At 39.6% G+C, this 20372-nt stretch overlaps 1 protein-coding gene and 1 long non-coding RNA gene across 14 annotated transcripts in view; one reads left to right on the top strand and one right to left on the bottom strand.

Annotated features, from left to right (window-relative positions):
- Positions 1-20372, bottom strand: part of LOC137345025 (uncharacterized) — an 87939-nt gene that overhangs the window by 25453 nt on the left and 42114 nt on the right. The window lies entirely within an intron of this gene.
- Positions 1-20372, top strand: part of ksr1a (kinase suppressor of ras 1a) — a 153111-nt gene that overhangs the window by 103378 nt on the left and 29361 nt on the right. For 10 of the 11 annotated variants that reach the window (XM_068008399.1, XM_068008391.1, XM_068008394.1 and 7 more), the window contains exons 3-5: positions 7203-7350; positions 12943-13402; positions 16722-16903. In XM_068008399.1, coding sequence (XP_067864500.1) covers positions 7203-7350; positions 12943-13402; positions 16722-16903 — 790 coding nt within the window. Of the gene's footprint in view, positions 1-1405; positions 1589-7202; positions 7351-12942; positions 13403-16721; positions 16904-20372 lie in introns of all 11 variants that reach the window. The other variant, XM_068008397.1, reaches the window with a different exon arrangement.

Below are 20372 nucleotides of genomic sequence, written 5' to 3'. Positions count from 1 at the left end.
TTGCTCGGCTGTTATTTATCTGTCAGTACGTTGGTTCATTTTTGGCTTTTTTTGAATGTTTTTTCGCTGGATACAATTGGAAATTTGCTTTGGTATTATAATTGTGGCACTAAATATAAGCTGCATTATCAGATGTTACTGGTACAGTGCAGCCATTGTCTGTGTTGTAGGAGTTTGCATTTTAGATTAAGTTAAACAAAAGAGTTATTTTAAGTAGTCAGTTTCTAGTAATGTTTAATTCTGTATTTTAATTTCTGTGGCACATTGTAGAATAAGTACATGCCTTGCAACGTTTCCATGCATGTGCTTCCATTGGCCAGTGCTTGGAGCGGGAAGGGAGTGAAAGGATGCATTTCATATGGACACTCGTTCTTATTAGTGAGAGCTGAAAGTATGCCACTATTCAATAGTTGCACAAAACATTTTTGTCTTTATTTCTCACATGAAGTCTTTTAGAAAGAGCTACCACTCGTGTTGACAAATAAACAGAACGAAGTCGATATTATCTCCACATGACGGTGATGGTGCAGAATTAAAAAATTAAACATAGGAGAATGCATCCCAACCCGCTGCAAACACACATGCCGCCATTTTTATGCCGCTGGTTTGCATGGCGTGCCTGTGTACCATCTGGGAGAAGCGGGCCACTTCATTATAATATTTAAATCGGGGTGCCACAGTGCAATTGAGAGCCTGATTTAAATTTTACAGTTGCTGGCCAGGTTTCCCAGGGCTCGGGAAACCTGACAGCGAAATATAGACGGGAGCAGCTGACTGCAGAAGGGGAGTGCTTTTTAGAACACTCCTTGCACGCCAGGAGGAGCAGGAGTGCTCTCCGCGGCTCCTCAAGCAAAGCTTCAGCCTCACTTCTGCTGAACGCAGCCTCTGCTTGCTGCTGCAATATGCGACCCCCTCCTCCCCCCAACCCCTGATCTTGAGCTGCCCGCCATGCGATCGGCCGACTTCTCCCCCCCTCTAACCCCTGATCACGAGCCTCCAGCCCCTGATATTGACCCCCCCCCCCACCAAGCCTCAATCTTTCTTTCCTTCCCTCCTTGATTGCCAGGCTCCGACTCTTCCCACCACCAAGGCTCAATCGTTCCCTCCCGATTGCCGAGCTCCAACCCTGAACCCACCATCAAGCCCTGATCTTTCCCTCCCTCCCTGTAAAGATCGGAGCCAAGGTGTTTACTGACTGATCTGGACTAGGTTCTGTTCCCACTGGGAATACTTATGTTGAACTTAAGTTTAATGGAATTGTATTTCATTTTATGTTTGCACATTTCAGCTGTACTGCAGATGATGTATCTCTGTATTGAAAAACGTTGAAACTTTTTTAAGAAGTGAATTTTTTGTGTATGAAGGTGAGGGAAGCCAATGTTTTTTACCCTTTTGTTCCTATCAGACATAGCATGTAGAAAGCTCCCTGTACCCTGCTGCAACACATGCATTAACTGTGCTTCGGAACTTCATCCTTTCTGCACCAGTGTGACATTTCCATTTCCTACATTAGCTACCTATGCAACTGCTGAGTTAAAACTACCTGAATGCATTTCACCTGGGGAAAATAAAGAGACAGGTCTCAGAGGTGAAATATCATTTTGTTCTCTTTATAAGCCATTATTGTTAAATTGGTGTTCCTAGATCAACAAAACATGTGTTGTATAATAGAATATTGTAATATCATTGAGTAAATTGCAGGGACTGTAAAATCAAGACCTGGAGGCCATTAAATGATTTTCCTTTCAAGGAGCATAAATACAAAGTTTCTCATGGAGCAAAAGCCAAGCTGGAGACACTTCCTGTGTTGACTGTTCGAGTTGTAAATCTCCAAGAACTGACTCCCAAGTTAGTTTCAGAACTTTCTAGGAGGAATGGCTCATAGGCAATGGTTCGTGTATACTGTCACTGTGCTGATCCCAATCATTACATTGATGCATCCTAATTCTTGTCTTATTTTGGTGAAGCAAAATCATTTTCTTTGAGTATTTTATCAAAATGTAATGTACCATATTTAATAACTGGTCTATCATATGCATCCTTTAAGAATACAATTTTTACAGAGGCTGGTTTTTACAGAAGCTCCCTTCTCTCCTTTTAGAGCTGGGTGCCCCAGAGCAGCTTTCATCCTGGAAGGCTGTGGCTAATAATTGAATGAAGGTATGGTGATGCATAGCACGTCTGTGTGTGCACATCATTCCTATTTCAAAGGTTTTGATGCCCTGACCTTTATGACAGATGTCAGCTAGGGCAGGAAACTAGAATTGTTAAAATTGTTGGGTGAGTTTTCCTCCAAGTAAATTACAAAGTTTCCATTGTAGCGGGTGTCAGAAGCAATATTTCCATTCCCAGTTTAAACAATGAAAGATTTAAAAATCTCATCTCTTTTTTATATGCATCTCTTTATATCAGTTAGAGGAAGTAATGTAGATTACTTGTAGAAGTTTTATTTTTCTGCTGATACAATGCTTAGTATTCTTTCCCCTCTATCTAACATGAAAAGTGTATGACCACCCACGTGTGGTAGGCAGAGGGCTAAGACCATTTTACCTTGAGGTTTGATGTTCACCTAATGTGAAGATGACATGGATTCTGAGCAGATTTGAAGATAAATTTCCTCCCAAGTCAGCAAATGGAAACACATGCAAAGCACAATTATCAATGAGGCTAACACAAAAGGTCAGACCAAGAATAGTTCAGTTACCTAGAACAGTACTCACAGCAGGGTTCTGAGAGAGAATGCTCATGAGATCTATAAATTTCTACCTTTTTATAATAATAAAACATGTATTGTAACCACCATCACGATCCACTCTTTCTGCTGATTTCTTTCCTTCATTGTGTAAGTCTTTTTTTTTCTTTTTTGTGCTTAGCAAGGTGAAGACCTTAGTGCTGGAGGATGGAACTTTTGCATTTCAGACAATCAGTGTCAGCATCAGTCACTTCCAGGTCATGTGGGGCACAACTAGATGCAGAGTAAAGCTCCTTCTATCTGCCTCAACAATGTGCCTCAGCCCCAGACAATTTTGAGATTCACTAAACTCTCCTTTTTAATTCGTTATTTTCTATTTTCTCTATACTTTCATTATTCACCAATCACATGGTGCAAAACCTTTCTTCCCAATCGCATTCAATAAAAAAATAATAATTCTACATAATCTTGTTTTTGGAGTGAATTGAGCAGATCAGGGTGAGCAAAAAGAAATCAGGGCAGATTGGAAAGGAACAAAATTGGAGCAAACGGGGAGCAATTTTTAAAAATTTGATCTTGGGTTGTGGACATCACTGGCAATGTCACATTTATCGTCTATCCCTAGTTGCCCTAAGAAGGTGGTTGGCGGTTGGTCTTCTCCTTGAACCGTAGCAGTCTTTGTGGTAATGGTGCTCCATATTGGAGCAGATTAAAAACAAGGCTTAATAAAAAAAAATTGTTTTTCGATCCAACCAAAATAATTTCAAATTACAATTGAGTACTTGATGACCTTATCAACATTTAGGCAACAGCCTAGAAGACAAGCCACACAAGTTGCATTTTGTAATATATAATAGAATCATTTTAATGCATTTGGCTTACTGTTTAAACGCATTGGCCCCGATTTTAGGGAGGGGGGCAGGAACAAAGTAGCAGCGCACCCGGATAGTCCGGTGGTGCGGAGGCCCTGCCTATCTCAACAGCAGGGCCTCATTTAAATAAAAGCTCCCGGAGTCCCGCCCGACACCCAGCCAAATCCACTATCTGGCTGGCGGGCGGGAGTAGAAATTTGGCGGCAGCAGGCCGCAACTGTGGACCTGTGGGAAGGGTCCCCGGCAATCAATGAGCGCAGAGACTGGAGGCGATTGGTGGGGGGTGGCGGGATGTTCCATGGCCTCGGGGCTGGGGAGACCCAAGGATGCCTTGCGGGTCCTGAGGGGAGCACTCCTGCTCCTCCTGGCCCACAAAGAGTTCTGACCGAAGTAAGTTTTTAAAACTTACCTTGGTCTCTTCTGGCCTTCCGCCTAGGCTCTGCTGCCAGGCTGCAGACAGTGCAGGACTCCCCTGACTTTAAGTTAAGATTATGTTGCAGCGCTGATGATATCATCCAGCCATGACTTTTGAATGTTGAGTAGGCCCCTGCCTACCAGTAGCAGATAAGATGTCGCTGGGTGGGAACGGAGTGACCTCAGGCCAGTAAGTTGACTTGGCCTAATTTTAACCCCTCCCACACATCATTCTCGCTGGGTGAGGGGACCGTTAAAATCCCGACCATTGGTTGTGATATATATAGTGCCTTTCACAACTTCAGGATGTTTCACAGCCAATTAAGTACTTTTGCATTGTCGTTACTGTTGTAGTGTAGGGAAAACGAGACAATCAATTTGCACACAGCAAGGTCCTACAAACTGCAATGAAATAAATTACATTATCTGTTTTGGTGATGTTGGTTGAAGGATAAATGTTGGTCACGACAGAAAAAATGTTGCCAACTTAATCAAACAGCGAAAGTTTCAAATTTATAACGGTCACCATCATTCTTTGCTTCTTATCGACCAGTTTAACAAATGACAAGCAATTTTAAGAATATTCAACTTTGCGTGGAAAATTAAATGTCACTGTTAACGTGCAGTATAGACATTAATGGATATGAGAGTGATCATGAGTCTGTAATCTCACTTATTTGAGGGATGATCAGTTAGCAAAAACTTGAATGAAGCTTAAGTACTTTCTGATGGCCACGAGAACCCTGGAGATGAAATAAGTGCCCTGCAATTACTCATGGATATCTTTTTCCATTTGTTATATATCATGTTTTTTGGGGGATGGGGAGAACATAAGAACATAAGAAATTGGAGCAGGAGTAGGCCAATCGGCCCCTCGAGCCTGCTCCGCCATTCAATAAGATCATGGCTGATCTGATCCCAACCACAAATCTAAAGAACACAAGAAGTCGGAGCAGGACCCGGCCACATAGCCCCTGGGCCCTCTCCGCCACCCACAGGGCATTGACCGATCCGAACTCAGCTTCATGTCCAATTTCCTGCCCGCTCCCCATAACCCCTAATTCCCTTTACTTCTAGGAAACTGTCTATTTCTGTTTTAAATTTATCTAATGATGTAGCTTCCACAGCTTCCTGGGGCAGCAAATTCCACAGTCCTACCACCCTCTGAGTGAAGAAGTTTCTCCTCATCTCAGTTTTGAAAGAGCAGCCCCTTATTCTAAGATTATGCCCCCTAGTTCTAGTTTCACCCATCTTTGGGAACATCCTTACTGCATCCACCCGATCAAGACCCTTCACAATCTTATATGTTTCAATAAGATCGCCTCTCATTCTTCTGAACTCCAATGAGTAGAGTCCCAATCTACTCAACCTCTCCTCATATGTCCGCCCCCTCTAAGGGTTATTCCATTGTGGATTTTTGGATTTATTGCTGGTAGTGGGTAGCACTGTCAGTGAGGCCCATGTAACTGATTTAGCACATCCACACTGCAGGGTTAACTATTGTAATATGACAAATTTGCTCATACTGTGATAATCCACATGATTATCAGGCAATAAAGCAGAACATAATGTTGAATTTTAGGTTTTAATTTAATTTAGCTATCAGCTCTCAACTTTAATGGTGGTCTGTAATCAGATTGCTCATCTTCTTAGCTGCATGATTCAGAGGACAAGAGAAGATACAAAATGGCCTTAAAGAAGGGGGAGTTCTCACCAGTATACCTTCAGTTTTCCTGTATAGTACAAGCACCTTTTTATTGCTTCATACGCACCTAATTGAGTAAAATAAAGCAAAGGTAAACACAGAATTATACTTTTAGCTTTGGAAATTTAAAGTTGGATACACACGCGTAAAAGTTAAAGCAATCGGAGTGGTTGTGAGAGCCATTTGATAGATCTGTATCTGGTAATCCCTTTGTATTAAATGCTAAGTATTGGTCCCATACTGTCATGCTCAAAATACATAGCAGGGATGACATGTTGCATAAGTGAACCCTGAAGAAGGCAGACTCAAAATTAAACATATAAAATATCCTTCAGAAAATGTATTTGAATATACATCTACATCTAGTGTCATAAAATGTAAATAGGTATTCTTGAGAACCCAATACCAAAAGTTAATATAAAAAAAAAGATTATTTTGCCCCCAAGAGCTTCAGCATTTTGCTTCAACAAAATTAGGTGCATCTTCCTTTGTCGAGTGACCACTCCAGTGTTAGCAGACTGTGTTTGTCACTAAGGCCAGCGCAGCTGTAGACCGTCCTATCCACAGACACTTGGGTCCTGAGGAGTTAATGAAAATCTTTTCGGAATGGGAAACCAGACTGCATGTGGGTTACTCCTTTCACTTCTATCTAGCCTAGGGACAATGGTGTAGCATCAACTAACTCAGCAGACACCAGGGGCTGAGCACGGGGTTCTACTGGTCTTGATGCCTCAATAGCACACAAGACAGCACATAAAGCCCCATAGAAATCAGGAGAACCTGCAGAATTTATTTTGAAATCTTTGCATGGACATTGAAGAATTCAGTACAAAATGTTGCGGATTTGGACTCGACCATACTTATTTTTAAGTAATCCGCTGCACATATTTATAAAGTCTCATATAATGGTACCTACACCATCGGCTTCAGCATAGCTCCCAAAATGGTCATCAAAGTGTTTACCCAAATGAAGGCCTCTATAAAAACAGTAGGCTGCACCATGTCTGTGGGGTGGTGGGTCACGTGGAGTGAGGTCACTCAACAGTTTGATTTGCTCTAAGCCGCTGTCACCGTTGATTGTTCCCTTCATCTGGTGATTAACAACGCTGCTACTGGAACTGAAATGACTGGTTTCACATTGCAATTTGAAACTGGAATCTACTTCCTGCAATACTGGTTTTAAACATCTGTAGCAAACCGTGAGATTCATTTTAATTTCTGTGTTTTGGGGCCTCGATGGGACTTTTCTCAATGCTGTCCACTACTTCATTGATCACACTTTTTTTTGGCTATTTCCTGTGTGAGTAAAACTGATCTGAATAACTGTACAAGAAAACTGTTGCTTTTTATGGTTTTGTGTTTAAAAATAAAAGTGCTGTGCCGCAGCTGAGCAGTTCAACATTAAGATTTCAGCTTAACTGCAGCTGGATCCCATTAGGAGTAAATGCTATTGTAATGAAAGTTGGAAGATGTCATTATTTCACTTCTAATTTTTGCATTGCATTGTGTTTTGCTTCAGGACGTCCCAGGTGATCTAACACTAGATATCTTGCTGAATATGTCAGATACTAAGGTCTGTGAAGCCATGAAGAGGTATGGAGCCAACCCTGAGGAATGCTGCCGACTGAATGCTGCCCTCTCCTGCTTAAGGAGCGTAAATGATTCAGGTAATTGTTCCTGCATATCTCTTAGTGATCCTGTTAGCATATTTCATGGTCTGAGAGCTTTTCATAATACCTTAAGAACTTTGGGAAGCTAGTGAACACTAACAAATGATGACGGTAAAACTTTGTGATTGAGGATGGATTGCAAACAAAAGCTCCAACTGTTGTGAGGATCTTTGATTTTTGTAAGGCCCTAAAAGCATCTTATTTAATTTTTAAAAAAAACTAATGCATCCTGTTGGTTTCAGTGACTTGTTCAGATATTGTGATTAGTTTGGTACTTTGCCCTGGCAAATGTTCACTTTGGTACTTTATTCCATGGAAAATGACAGGATTATGATGAGTGTCCTCCTGTTTTGGAATACAATGTATTTTTTATCCTCTTTTATTCGATGACTATCGTTAATCCACGAAAAAATGCAAGCAGATGTGTTAATACAAAAAAAACCATTTCCATGCTAATGTCTAACAATTAGCTATAGTTACTAAATTTTCAATCAACGGATTGTCTAACTCGTCAGTTGATATGGAAATGATGCGCACACTTTTTAAAATTGTTAATTTTATTTTCTGTGTAAGTTGTCCGAGCTCTTTAGTTGTTACTTCTGCGAGGGTGGGATAGGCAAGATGCTCCCCCCACCTCGCCAACATTTCCTCCTTTGGCTGGCTAATATAAAGTGTGAATTCCATGCGGTCTGGAACCCCCTTCTCCTTTCCAGGCTGAGTGGCACTGTCTTGGTATGTCTCCAATCAGGAACTGAGTGGAACAGGGAATTGAATGTCTCCTTCCCTCTATGCTCCAGTGCTTAATGCTGCTGCACCATTCATGTTTACTTAAATTCCTTTTTACCCCCTGACTTTTTTTTCCACTAACCTATTATCCGAAGAATGAGGAAGTAACTTATTCCCAGACTTCCATATGTCCTTGCTGAAATTGGTGAGGTATGCCCGGGTTTGTAATGTTACAAATGCTGAAATTTTGTTTAATTTATGTACTGAGCAGCAGGACTGTACATTAGCTGCAAAAAGTAACCTGTATAATGTGTGGTTTACTGATTGTAACGTTGCTCCTAAATGTACAACACAAAATGCATTTTTATCCAGGAACTGACATTGTTTTTACAATGGCTTAGATACTATATCTCGTTAAGCTTTAAGTGATCTAGATAATTATTTTGAAAACTTGTGCTGCTGTATTCTATGATTCATATGACTTCTAATTCACATGTTCGTATGTTCACTTGTATAATGGCTAAAGAAGATTAAAAATATGGACAAATGTTTCAATAACTAATTCAATCTGATGCGTAGAGGACAAGTTTATATTTCAATTAGAGCCAATGCATGTTGGCTTCAGACTTCAATCAGTGAGATGGTCTTGATAATGGGGCTGCTGGTGTCCCAAATTCATCCTGTTTATGCTGTAGGAGCATTGACAGTGATATTGGAAAGCACAGTTGCTCAAAAGTCATGTGACACTATTCCTGGTCCCTGACCTTTTCTGATGGTGGGTAATGTCCGTGCTCGAGAACAATGGGAAGAAAACAACAGTAACTTGCACTAACATACTGCCTTTTAATGTAGAAAAACATCACGGCGCTTCAGAGGTATAATCGGACAAAAGTGGACGCCGAGCCCGAGAAGGAATTATTGGGTGGGGTGTCCAAAAGCTTGGTCCAAGAGGAGTAACCTCTAGTCATGAGCAATTGATAGCCAGAATGGGACCTCAGATCACTAGTTGTGAGCATCTATTTTAATCCCAATTCCTACATTACAACAGTGACTACACTTCAAAAGTATTTCATTGGCTGTAAAGCACTTTGGGACGTCCCGAGGTCATGACAGGCACTATATAAATGCAAGATCTTTCTTTCTTTCCCATGTGCAATGTGAACATTGTGTCAGTGTTTGTGATCTGGATATAAAATTGATTTGATTATTCCAACCTTAATCTAACAATCTTAATACAAAGCCAGTATTATTTAAATCATAATTTTTGATTCCTGGACTTTAGACCAATGTAAAACTGGGATGTGTGTATTGTAAATTACACTATATTGTTTTTTTGGGATTTTCTTGTGCAAAATATGAGGCTGCTTTGCATGTCAGCTTCATAAAAATCTGACCACATTCTGCACATTGTGGAAATATGAAGCCAACATGAAGTGTATGCACATACATACACTTTCCAGCAGGGGTCACTGGATAGCAGCCAGAGGCAGGAATTCTGGCTGTTTTGATTTCCCCCAACTCAGGGAGTGTGAAACCTATTGCAACTTACCAATTGCTGCTCTGGCTTAAATCAGCCGACTCAGCACAGTCTGAGGCCTTACTGATCTAAATGACTGAGTACCAGATTTGCCCACTGAGCCATCAGGGGAACTGTAGCTTAGTAAATGTTATTTGTGTTGCTGATGGGGTTGGGGGTAGAAGGAGAATTTCTGTAAATAAAGGGTGACCATTACAAGTTCAGATATTTATGAAGAAGAGCGGATCTTATTGCAAATCAGTCAACGTTTATTCTTCCTACTACCCACAATAATTCAAAGATGGTGCTGAGCTAGATTTCTGAATCTGGAATTAACACGCAGGCAAAGATAAGAAAGCAGACAGACGTTCACAGACACAGATATTACAGAGAAAGCCATGAATCTTGAGAGTTTCAGCTGCAAGCTTGCACTGGTTTACCTAAAAGGCAGGCCACGTGCTGACATTCCAATATACTCGACGCAAACCTGGCTGTGTTTGCTCCAAAGCACAATCGACTTTTGATCTAAAATTAACTTTTATAAACAGTCTGAAAATAAGATTTATTAAAATACTACCTAAAATATTTAAAATTGATTTTCAACAATAATGGAATGGACACTTGTTTGTACTTTAGGTTCCATCATTGTTGAAAATCCATTTAAAATATTTTTGGTAGTGTTTTTCTCCCCCTCAGGGTGCAAAAGGATCTGACTTCCTTTGGCTTCTTTTATGTGACAATGCTGTTAAGATTAAGAACTTTTTTGCTTGGGGAAATTGCAAGCACAAAGCTGTGTCTCACTCTACAAGACATACCATCTGGAAAATGTTTAATGGGTAAAACATTGTCAGTAAGAGTTGATGATTCATCTTTAAATCAGTTACTCCTGTGTCATATTGAGGGAGTGCTGCATGGTCGGAGAAACATTAAACCAAGGTCCTTTCAGCTTATTTTGGTGGTTTAGTTGACCTGCATTTGAAGAAGAGCAAGAAACTCTTAACAGAATCCTAACCAACATTCCGCCCTCAACCAAAACCACCAGAAGCAGATGAAATGGTCATTTAGCTCATTCTGGATTTAGCTGTGTGCAAAATAGCTGTTGAATTTGCCGACATAACTTTTTTTTATTTTGAACAGGTAGCTTCCGTAGCCAAGCCTGCTCTTTTTCCTATGAACTGAAACTTAATTGTGAAGCATTAAGTATGGGATGTAGTGGGCTACAGGGCAGTCTACTCATTCCCTGCTAACATTCTATTGAATCTATGCTGTATCTTTCACTTTGCTTTTATATTCTTCCTGTAATGAGTCTAAAACTATAGCCCCCACTGCAGCCCTAACTAATGTCGTCTTGTAAAAGTTCAAAATTTTCTCGTTGCTTTTGTATTCTATCCTTTTTTTAAAAATACAAAACCAAGGATTCCATTTGCTTTTTTATGGCCTTATCAACTTGTGCTACCACCTCTGTATCCTCTACTCCATTTAAAATTGTACTATTTAAGGTGTATGTTCTTTGCCCCTTTTTTACTTCCAAAAAGTACGCCTTCACGATTTTCTACATTGAACTGTATCTGCCACCTATCTACCTATTTCCTCCTGCAGCCTTTTTTCAATTCTTGCAGCAATTCTCCTCTTCCCACAGTGTGGTGTTATCAATAAATTGTGATATTGTTCCCTCAGTTCCCGAGTCCAGATTATTTATGTATTATAGTAAATAAGAGCGGCCCCAACATGGACCCCTGTGGGACCTCACTTGCCATATTTTTCTATTCCAAGAAACTTCTTGTTGCTCTTTGTGACAAATCCCTTTGTGATTCTTGTTGCCGATCTTGAGACAAATTAATTCTTAAAAATGAAGTATGTGTTCTTGTTCTTCAACAAAAACAGATTGCAGACTTTGGAAGATTTACATAAGCTTATTGAGTATAGTATATCCGGCACACCATGACAAGATGACTTAACTGTCTAATGCTTGAAGAATAGACATTTGCTATGGAATTCAGTCTGTCAAATAAAGGTGATTAGCTGAACAATACCAACAATGCTTGCAACCTTTAAACGCAAAGATATGGAGATGACCACTTGAGTGGTGAAGAAGACCATAAATATACATTGTCTGGGTTTGGACAATTCTACACAATTCACCCCATATAAATGATGCATTCAATTCATATCTGGTTCAAAGGACTATTTAATTTAATTGCAGCATTGTCCTTGGGGAACAACACTGGTTGCCCTCCTAAATCCTTAAGAAGGTACAGCTTCCATTTTGAAAAACTGAACTGTTTGGTTTTATCCATAGATTTAAAAACAAGCAAGTTGCAGGTTCCATTTGAGGTCTGTGCTGAGTGTAGTTGTTTCCAGCTGGGTCCACAGACTGATGCTGCAATTAGTTTCAATGTCTCTTGTGCTAAGGAGGGGAAATTTGTCAAAAGATTCCGCTCCTGTTTGCTATTGATTTGCCCGCACTGTAAGGATTGGCAAACCAGCATCAGTTGAGTTATTTGACCTTGGTCTCAGCCCACCCCATTGAACTCGGTATTAAACAACTAAAGTTGTGGTATCTGATTTGAGCGCTCAAATGAAAATGTTAAGCAATTCCATCTGCCTAGATTTCCCGTGCAATAAAGAATCAAGACATTTTACAAAAATCTGAACTGGTTCTGATCAAACTGACCAAATCTGAATTGGCGTAGGTTTGTTTTCATTACTACTAGTGTTATCAGTAAAAGCAGCTAAAGCTTCTAACTAGAATGGCGTATCATTTTATTTTCCTCTTTCAATACAATTACAATCATAGCCCCAATAGTGTTACTCCTTACAAGTATTTTGTTCCGCCCAAGTGGCCTAGTTTAATCTTTGACCCATTGGGGTCCTATTAAGGCGATATAGAATCATTGAATATTGAAAGCACTGAAACTGGTCATTCTGTCCATCAAGTTTGTGCCAGTTAATGTGTAGATATTTCATTATCTGTGTGTAACGGTTTCCTTCCCATTTCCTTACATCTCATTTGTTTTATTCTGAAGGACTGACTGTTTCCACTCTTCCTGTTACTTTCCGAAAACATAACAAATCTTTAGAAGTTAACATACACTGTGGTAAAATTAACGAAAACCCAGAATCTGTGAATAAACTGTAGTTTGGTATTTTACTAAGTGTCAGATTGCTCAGGAAAGAGTAAGCCATGTTACTTTATCATTCACCTTTATTAGCCTTACTCTACTTAAAAACGCTGATATTACCAGCATAGTAGAAATTTAGTGAATTGTTGAGGAATTTTAAAGGCAAGTGCTGTATTAGTGAACTCTGATATTTACTTATTTTATTTTTGCATTTCTTTTAAACAGGTGGGGAGTTGCAAGATGATGCTGTTCTTTGGACTTCATCTGAAACAAGACGAGAAAGCAATACTGTACCTCCTTCAGAGCTGGGGTGTCCTGTTGGTTCCAGACAGCCACACAGTCCTTCCCCTGTTCCCAGACTAATTCACCCACAGCCACGTTCAATATCTGTCTCTGTTATTCCTACATCAGATTATATGTACTTGCCAAGTCGGTCAGATAATTTTGTAGACCCCTTTTCACAGTCCCCTCGACCAGGTCGACGAACGCCAGGAGCTCGAACCATCACAACTACACCACCTGCCACACCTCCCTCAAAGAAAAAACATCGATTTAAACCACCACGAACTCCGCCACCACCTTCTAGGAAACTTATTCAGCTTTTTCCTGGTTTCTCAACACTTACCAGGAGTAAATCTCATGAATCGCAACTGGGAAATAGAATAGATGAGGTACCAACAATTAAGTAAGTAAGATTTATTTGTATATTAATACGACTTGACTAGCTTGTTTCTTTTTAATGAATGTGGTGCATCTACAAACAGTTGCTGTGCCTTTTCAGGTAAGGCTATTCAGTGGAGATGATGTTTTTGCTGCGCTTTGCTAGATCAAAATCTTCAGCTGGCTGTAAAGGTTCATTAGCTTTTTTTGGGTAGGAAGGGGTGGTGTTTGTAATTCAGGACTTGAAATTTTCTGATCACCCATCAAATTTTATCAAACAGGTTGCACCTGTCATTATTTGCAGAGGATGTGTTAATGTGCTAATTTGTGCAGGTTGTATACAGACTGGAAGCAAAATAACAAGTACATGTTGAATTAGAACAGTTGGCAATGGACTCTTTTTTAATTAGCAATTTTTGAGTGCATATTCTGCTTAAGTATTACTGGAAAATTAGACGTAGCATTTGGCAGGCAAGGAAGTAGACTGAAAATTCTCTGATATTTACTATTCCCCATTGAGATATGAAACATTGATAATTTAGCATTGCTTTGAATTTGTCATTGTGTTCATCAGTCCATCTGTAAGGTTTTATTTAGTTTAATTCTAAAATTATATTATAATTTCAGGAGGCTAGTTATCTGTTTTCTATAGAGTTATTCCTAAAAATACTTTGTCCCAACAATGGATCACTAAACGTTTTGGTGATGTAGTGGTGCGTAAATAACAACACTAACTGGTTGAGCTGAATGGCCAGTTTCCTTATTAAAATTACACAGAGATAACATGTAAACCATGCTGAGGGGTGAGGTAGTAGGGGCTCTGGTTGGTGCTGGAGAGTCCCCATTTGAAGTGCTTGGTCTCATCCTGAGACAGTGGTTCTTTATTTTTCCCTTAACCCTGAGAGAGTTAAAATCAAAAAGGGAGGATTAGACTTGAGTTGCTCACGTGTACCCCCTACTGTTCATTTGAAGAGTAGCATGGAGGAAGAGAAGAAACTTGCTCAGTTGAAGGTGGGTTGGTGGTGCACGGGATCTTGTGTGAAATATGAAGTATTAGGGGGAAAACCATTGCCAATTTAGAGTCTTTAGGACTCCCAACAAAGGCCACCAGCCCACATGAATGATTAAAGTGAGTTGTTTTCAAGACTGTTGCGCAGTTTTTGTTGTGTTCCACTACAAAGCGGAGCTGAAAGTTCGTGCACCCTGCTCCTCCATGGAAGTGGATTGTAGCAAGCCAGTCTAGCTAAACTTCTTATGTAATATCTTGTCTGGTGTTAAATAAAAAGTATGTTATTCTCTTCTGGCAATGCAGATTTAATTCCAGTCCCCTCTGCAGCAGGTTTGGTGATGAGACTTGAGCCATTATGGAGATTCATGCCATGCATGTTGATTCTTTCTGGCAAGCCATGATTTTAATAGTGACACCCAGGATCCAGAGTCAAGACAATCAAAAATTATTACAATGCTTCCCCTGATAGTTCAGATAGTTAAATCAGCTTATTAGCTCAGCCATGCTAACAAAAATCATACCTTGTTTGATTCTCAATCTGTGCTGAGTTAGCTGGTCTCAGCCAAGGTTGTGATGGAGGAGCTACAATTGGCCTCACTGTTCTTGGGCTATAAGGGGAAAATTGGCTGGAGTTTCTACTCCTGATTGCTATCCAGAAAAACACATTGAGTTATAAGTACTGTATCAAGTGCCTCTTCAAGCTTGTTCTATTTTGTGTCTAATAACTGAGTGAATCTTTAATTAAATAAGGTTGTGTTGAGATGGGATCAAAGTTCTGCTCTTGTTATTGATATGAGTTAACTCAATAATCAAGTAAAGCATCTTCATCACCTCGTAAGGATTCCTGGTGGGACCAAAAGTGAGCTTTGTTCACAACAGGATTTTTTTTTATAAACAATGATTTTCTAGTTCGTGACATTCTTAAGGTGCTCAACTTCAAGCTACCACACACACGGTAATCTGTTATAAATCATTCTCTGCTAAAGTAAGCATTCCCAATAAAGTGCCAGTATGTAAATGTCTACCCATTGGATGTTCATATGATGAGAGTTTCAAAAAGGTGAACAAAATGCACAGATTTTCAAATGAATAGCATTAAGTTTCAACACAAAAGGAAATAAATTCAATTTTTATTTATAAATCCTTAGAATACTGTATCAAATTAGCAGAAAGGAGCTTACTGTATTTGACAAATGTTAGTTATTGATGTGCTTTTATATATTTATCAGGTTTTAAACAGTACATGGTGGTAAGTCAATAATAAGTTGTAATTTTAATTGTGAAAGTTCAGATTGATTTGTCTTTAATCAATCATCTGTCGCTTGTGTATCTAAGATTGGTACGATAGAGCCAATATAACTTTAATCTTTCCGACTCGAGAGAAATCCTTTTTGCTGAAGTTGACCTGTCCTCAACACTGCTGCTTCCCCAGTTTGCATTTGCAGAATGGGAGGGTGGAAATAATTTTGGCAGGGCCAGGGTCCACTAATGAGACAGGTATCGGGCAAGGGTTGAGAATATTTTCTTTCAGAAACAAAAAATCTCTGTTGTCCTAATCATCAGAAGCAAAATTGTTCTCTATCAAACACCACTATAAAGAATGATGAGTAAAGACGCAAGATCACAGAGCAATGCTATTGCTTAAATGTTGAAGGGAGATGCTTTCGCAGGCACGTAGTGTAAAATAGACCAAGAATCATAAATATGTCAAGGAGTCCTTCATTTGGCCAAATGTGTGATTTCTTGTATTTTTAAAATAAATTATTGAGTGAATCATGGGTATCAATGTTTTAAATTAAGAAACTTGGATGGAGAGTTAAAACCTCATCCTCAATATCCATGCTCCAGTGTCAGTTTAAAGCAGATATATGTGTAATGTAAACTGCCAACTGGATCGGAGGTGTCACCCAGATTTCACTTCCAGTGACCATGTTTGCATTACTATGGAGAAGATTTCTGCTGTGCGCTAGCTTAGCAAACATGGAAACCTGTTTATTGAGAATGTGCCTATGATTTTGGTTCACCTAGCACACACAAAAAATCTCCCTGCCTAATGTGTCTGCAGGTCATGATATCAACTGCATTCTGTTCTATGATTTGTACTCTTGCAAAACTCATAATTGAGTTGGCTTTGTTTCACTGCTGTTCTGTAGTACTAAACTTGTCACCATAACACCTTTTTGTATGTGTTTCAATTATAATATACGTGTCAATGTGAACAGGACTTTGATGTTGTCAGGTGTTGCTGCACAATTTTGAATATGTCTTGATTTAATTCTATTTATTATTGCCGCCTGTCAATGTAACTGCTGCTTACATTTTTTTTTCTTCCTAGGTTCGGTAAGAAAAACAAGTTTTTTCTCAATCTGAACATCAATGGCAGTGGCAGCAGCTGTGATGATATTGCTACCCGATCCCCCTTATTACCATGTAGGCCTTTCTTTCCTCAATCTATCGGAAGTTCTCACTGTCTTCCCACAACGCCTTGTCCATCTGATGACTACAGTTCTCCTAAAAGTTGGTATTTTAACATTAGCACAGCGCTGAGGCATGCATTGTGTTTGGGTGTTTTGCGATTATCAGATTAGTTTGCTTCCGAGTGGCATAATCCTGAATGACATGCTTGTCTTTCACTTTTGCATGATTTTTCTAAGTGGATGGAGTGAGTAGACAACTAGTCAACGCCCGAGCATTTTATTCTGATTGTTTTAGAAATGCAGTGAATATTGTCTTTTTTTAATGAAGCACGTTTCCTGTCAGTTCTTGTCCCCCTTTTGAAAATATAATTAATTTGGATTTAATTCTCTCTCAGCCCTTCGATGCCATGCATCATTCCATGGCTGAGAAAGCATGTGAGCTATCTGCAAGCATCTTGAACAAACTACTGAAAGGCATGTGAACAGCCCAAGAGTGTTTAACTGTAGGATAGCCATACAGTCATATGGAGAAGCAAATAGCTGCACCATTTAGCTAATTGTAGCTGTGATCCAATGCAGAGCTCAGTTACACACTATGTTAGGCCAACAGCCCACTGCAGCACTGAATAAATTGTAGTCCCTCTCCACAAGCACATCATGTGTCATTCTTTAAGTTAAAATAAATAGATGACCTGTTTTCCCTCTACTTGTTTTGGCCTTGTCATGCTGCTCCTCAGTCTCTGGGCCAGGGGGCAGCCAGGCAACTTGCTGCTTTCTCTTCTCTGGGCAGAAGTGGGGGAGGTATGTGAGTGCATCCTTGGATGACCGTAACCTAAGTGCTCAATCATTTCATGTCATCCTTATTTGTACTTTAGATAATATCTTTGAGATTTTTACATTGGAAACATGTTTTTTTTTAAGATATGTTTTTGTGTTCATTGATGCTACAATTGAACTTCAGTACACCGTGTTAGTAGTAGATTATCAAATATACTCCCTACTCAAGGCTAATATTTAACAAGTCAATTAAATAGCAAATGTAGTACTATGTGGGATTTTTAAATAGGCTCTGCACCTCATATTAATAGCTGTAGTGTTTGGAAGTGCAGGTTCTATATCCTTGTGCTTTAACCACTCATTGAAACTTTGCATTCACACTTAGTAACATTAACTTGGGCACACAATATCAGATGGTTATTGTGGGAGAATAACCAGGTTAATCTGCACAAGAACTGTGCAACATTGGACCATGGACTTGAACTGTACTGTTGCTTTATAACAATGCCTAAAATATGCACTTAATGTAAAATGTCTGCTAATCAGTACCAAAGCTGCTGCTCGAGTATGGCAACACCGACCTTGATTTATTATTTAATATCTTTGCATGCAGTAGTTCCCTGCTTTCACACGCTACATGGCATTGCAATTGCAAGCGCAGAAGCCATTTGTTCTCGATAAGAAATCATGGACGAGTGATCGACCTGATTAATAGAGTTGCTAATATTGTCCTACACAGCAAGAACTGGTTGTGTCTGCATGGGGAGCAATTATACTTCATCTTTTCACATTTCTTTTTCGGTGTAAGATAATTGTTCTAGCTGCGAAGAACAGCACAGCAATGTGAAGAATCGCTGATGTTTATTGTGCTGGTCTTTAAGGCAAATTATGCCAACTTCTGTTTAATACAGTGTCCTGTAGACTTCAATTTGAAATGTTGCTTTGATTTGTTGCTTTCACTTTTTCCCCTTTCCACTTCCCTCCCATTGTGATCTTGATCTTCATTCAGGGGAGAGGCCGAATGTAGGCAAGGCACTTCTCCACAGAACAGTAAGGTTTTCATGAACAAAAATAGCAATGCCAGAGGGAGCATCACCCTGGGATGTTCTCATACATCTGATATGCTGGGTACTGAGTAATGTTGATAGAAATCTGGGACCAGGTGACCATAAGGTCTTGGGCTAGCATTATAAGTGGCATTTAGGGGGGAGGAGAGCAAGGAAGCCCAAAATTGAGAAAATGACAAATGTATTTCAGATCAGTCACAGTACTGATCAATAAACTGTTACATTCACATATTTAGTGAAGGGCAGTTTGGAAGTTGTTGGTGTGAACTGCTTTCTCAAAGTTTTTTTAAAAAAGCATTCTTTCCTCAAATATGTAATTAATATTTTAAATAACTTTGCCTATTTTAACTTTAAAGGAGGATTTTGGAATTATAGCATCTAATTTAAAAATGTTACACAATCTTTAAATTATATTTTGAGACTGCTAACTGTACTTTATTTTTCCATTATAATTTTATCCCTTGTATCAGTGGCCATTTTTCATGGTGAGCCTTGATATTAAGCGTGGGCAGGCTTTTCACAGTGTAGCAGCTGAGCCTGATTTAATCCTCACCAAAGTTCACACACGCACTTTTCAGAGGTCGCTGGATAATGATCAGAAAGAGGAACTGATTATTTTCTCCTCTCCAATCCAGAAGCAATGAGGTCAATTGTAGTGCCCTACTGCCACCATGGCTCAGATCAATTAACTGAGCACAACCAGGGACATTTTGTGCTGTATAGTTCAGCAACTCACTGGATAATCTCATTGAGCCTTCGGGGAGTGTAATATTTTTGTAACTTTACTTGATCGAAATGTAAATATAAATCATTATTTCAAGCTTCCTTAATGGTCTTTTAAACTATATAGGTGAAAGAGTCCCAGGTTTGATTCCTATTCTGTGCTGAGTTAGTTGATCTCAGCTATGGTGACAGCACAGTGCCTCAATGCTCCTTGCTCGGCGGTGGGGGTGGGAGGTGGGGAATCAGTTAGCGTCCAGCTCAACTTTTGCTAACTTATTAGTCTCGGCTGCAAAGTGGATGTCAGTGAAGAAAAAAATTGGGCTTGGTTGTGATGTCCTCCATGATAGAATAACCTGCTGAAACTTGATGGCTAGACTCCATACATGAGGTACCCCAACAAAACTCAGCACCCCCCCAAGGACAGGAAGGTCAACGGGAGAAAATTAGAACAAAAACATTTTATTTTGCAGCTGTTAAATGATAAAGTGCACTGTAAAGCTGTTTCAAACAACCTTCATTACTCAAAGGGTTAAGCATAGTGAGGCTTGTATTTACTGATTCTTAATATAGTAAATCAAGTTTTTTTTTGTGGTATGTCTTGTAATCAGTCAATCGATGTCTTTAACTAGTTGTTGGCTTGGTTCTTTTTAAAGCTTAACATATTTTATTAACAGTATATACAATACTTACTTAAGTCTTTTTATTATCCCAGTAGTTACCATCATCACAGAGATGGGTTCTTCCATAATGGCAAAAAAAGTTTTTTTTCCCCCTCATCTTTGTTTACACAGCTCACCTTTAAACCGCCACGTCAAAGCACACATGTGCTAAGGCGATTCCCTTCAGTGCATCACTGCATCTGCCCTTAGAAAAAGAATTTACCGTTGCTAGTTTTGGTGCTTGTTTCTTGTTTCCCCACCCCCCCCCCCCCCCCCCCCCCCAAACAATGTAATGAAGAAACTGAGAGTAAATGCCTGTCATGGTATTAGACCATAAAGCAGT

This window comes from Heptranchias perlo, chromosome 28, assembly GCF_035084215.1.
Source record: "Heptranchias perlo isolate sHepPer1 chromosome 28, sHepPer1.hap1, whole genome shotgun sequence".
NCBI classification, from domain to species: domain Eukaryota; kingdom Metazoa; phylum Chordata; class Chondrichthyes; order Hexanchiformes; family Hexanchidae; genus Heptranchias; species Heptranchias perlo.
Note: the sequence above shows the minus strand (reverse complement) of the source record. Positions and strands in the feature narration are given on the sequence as shown.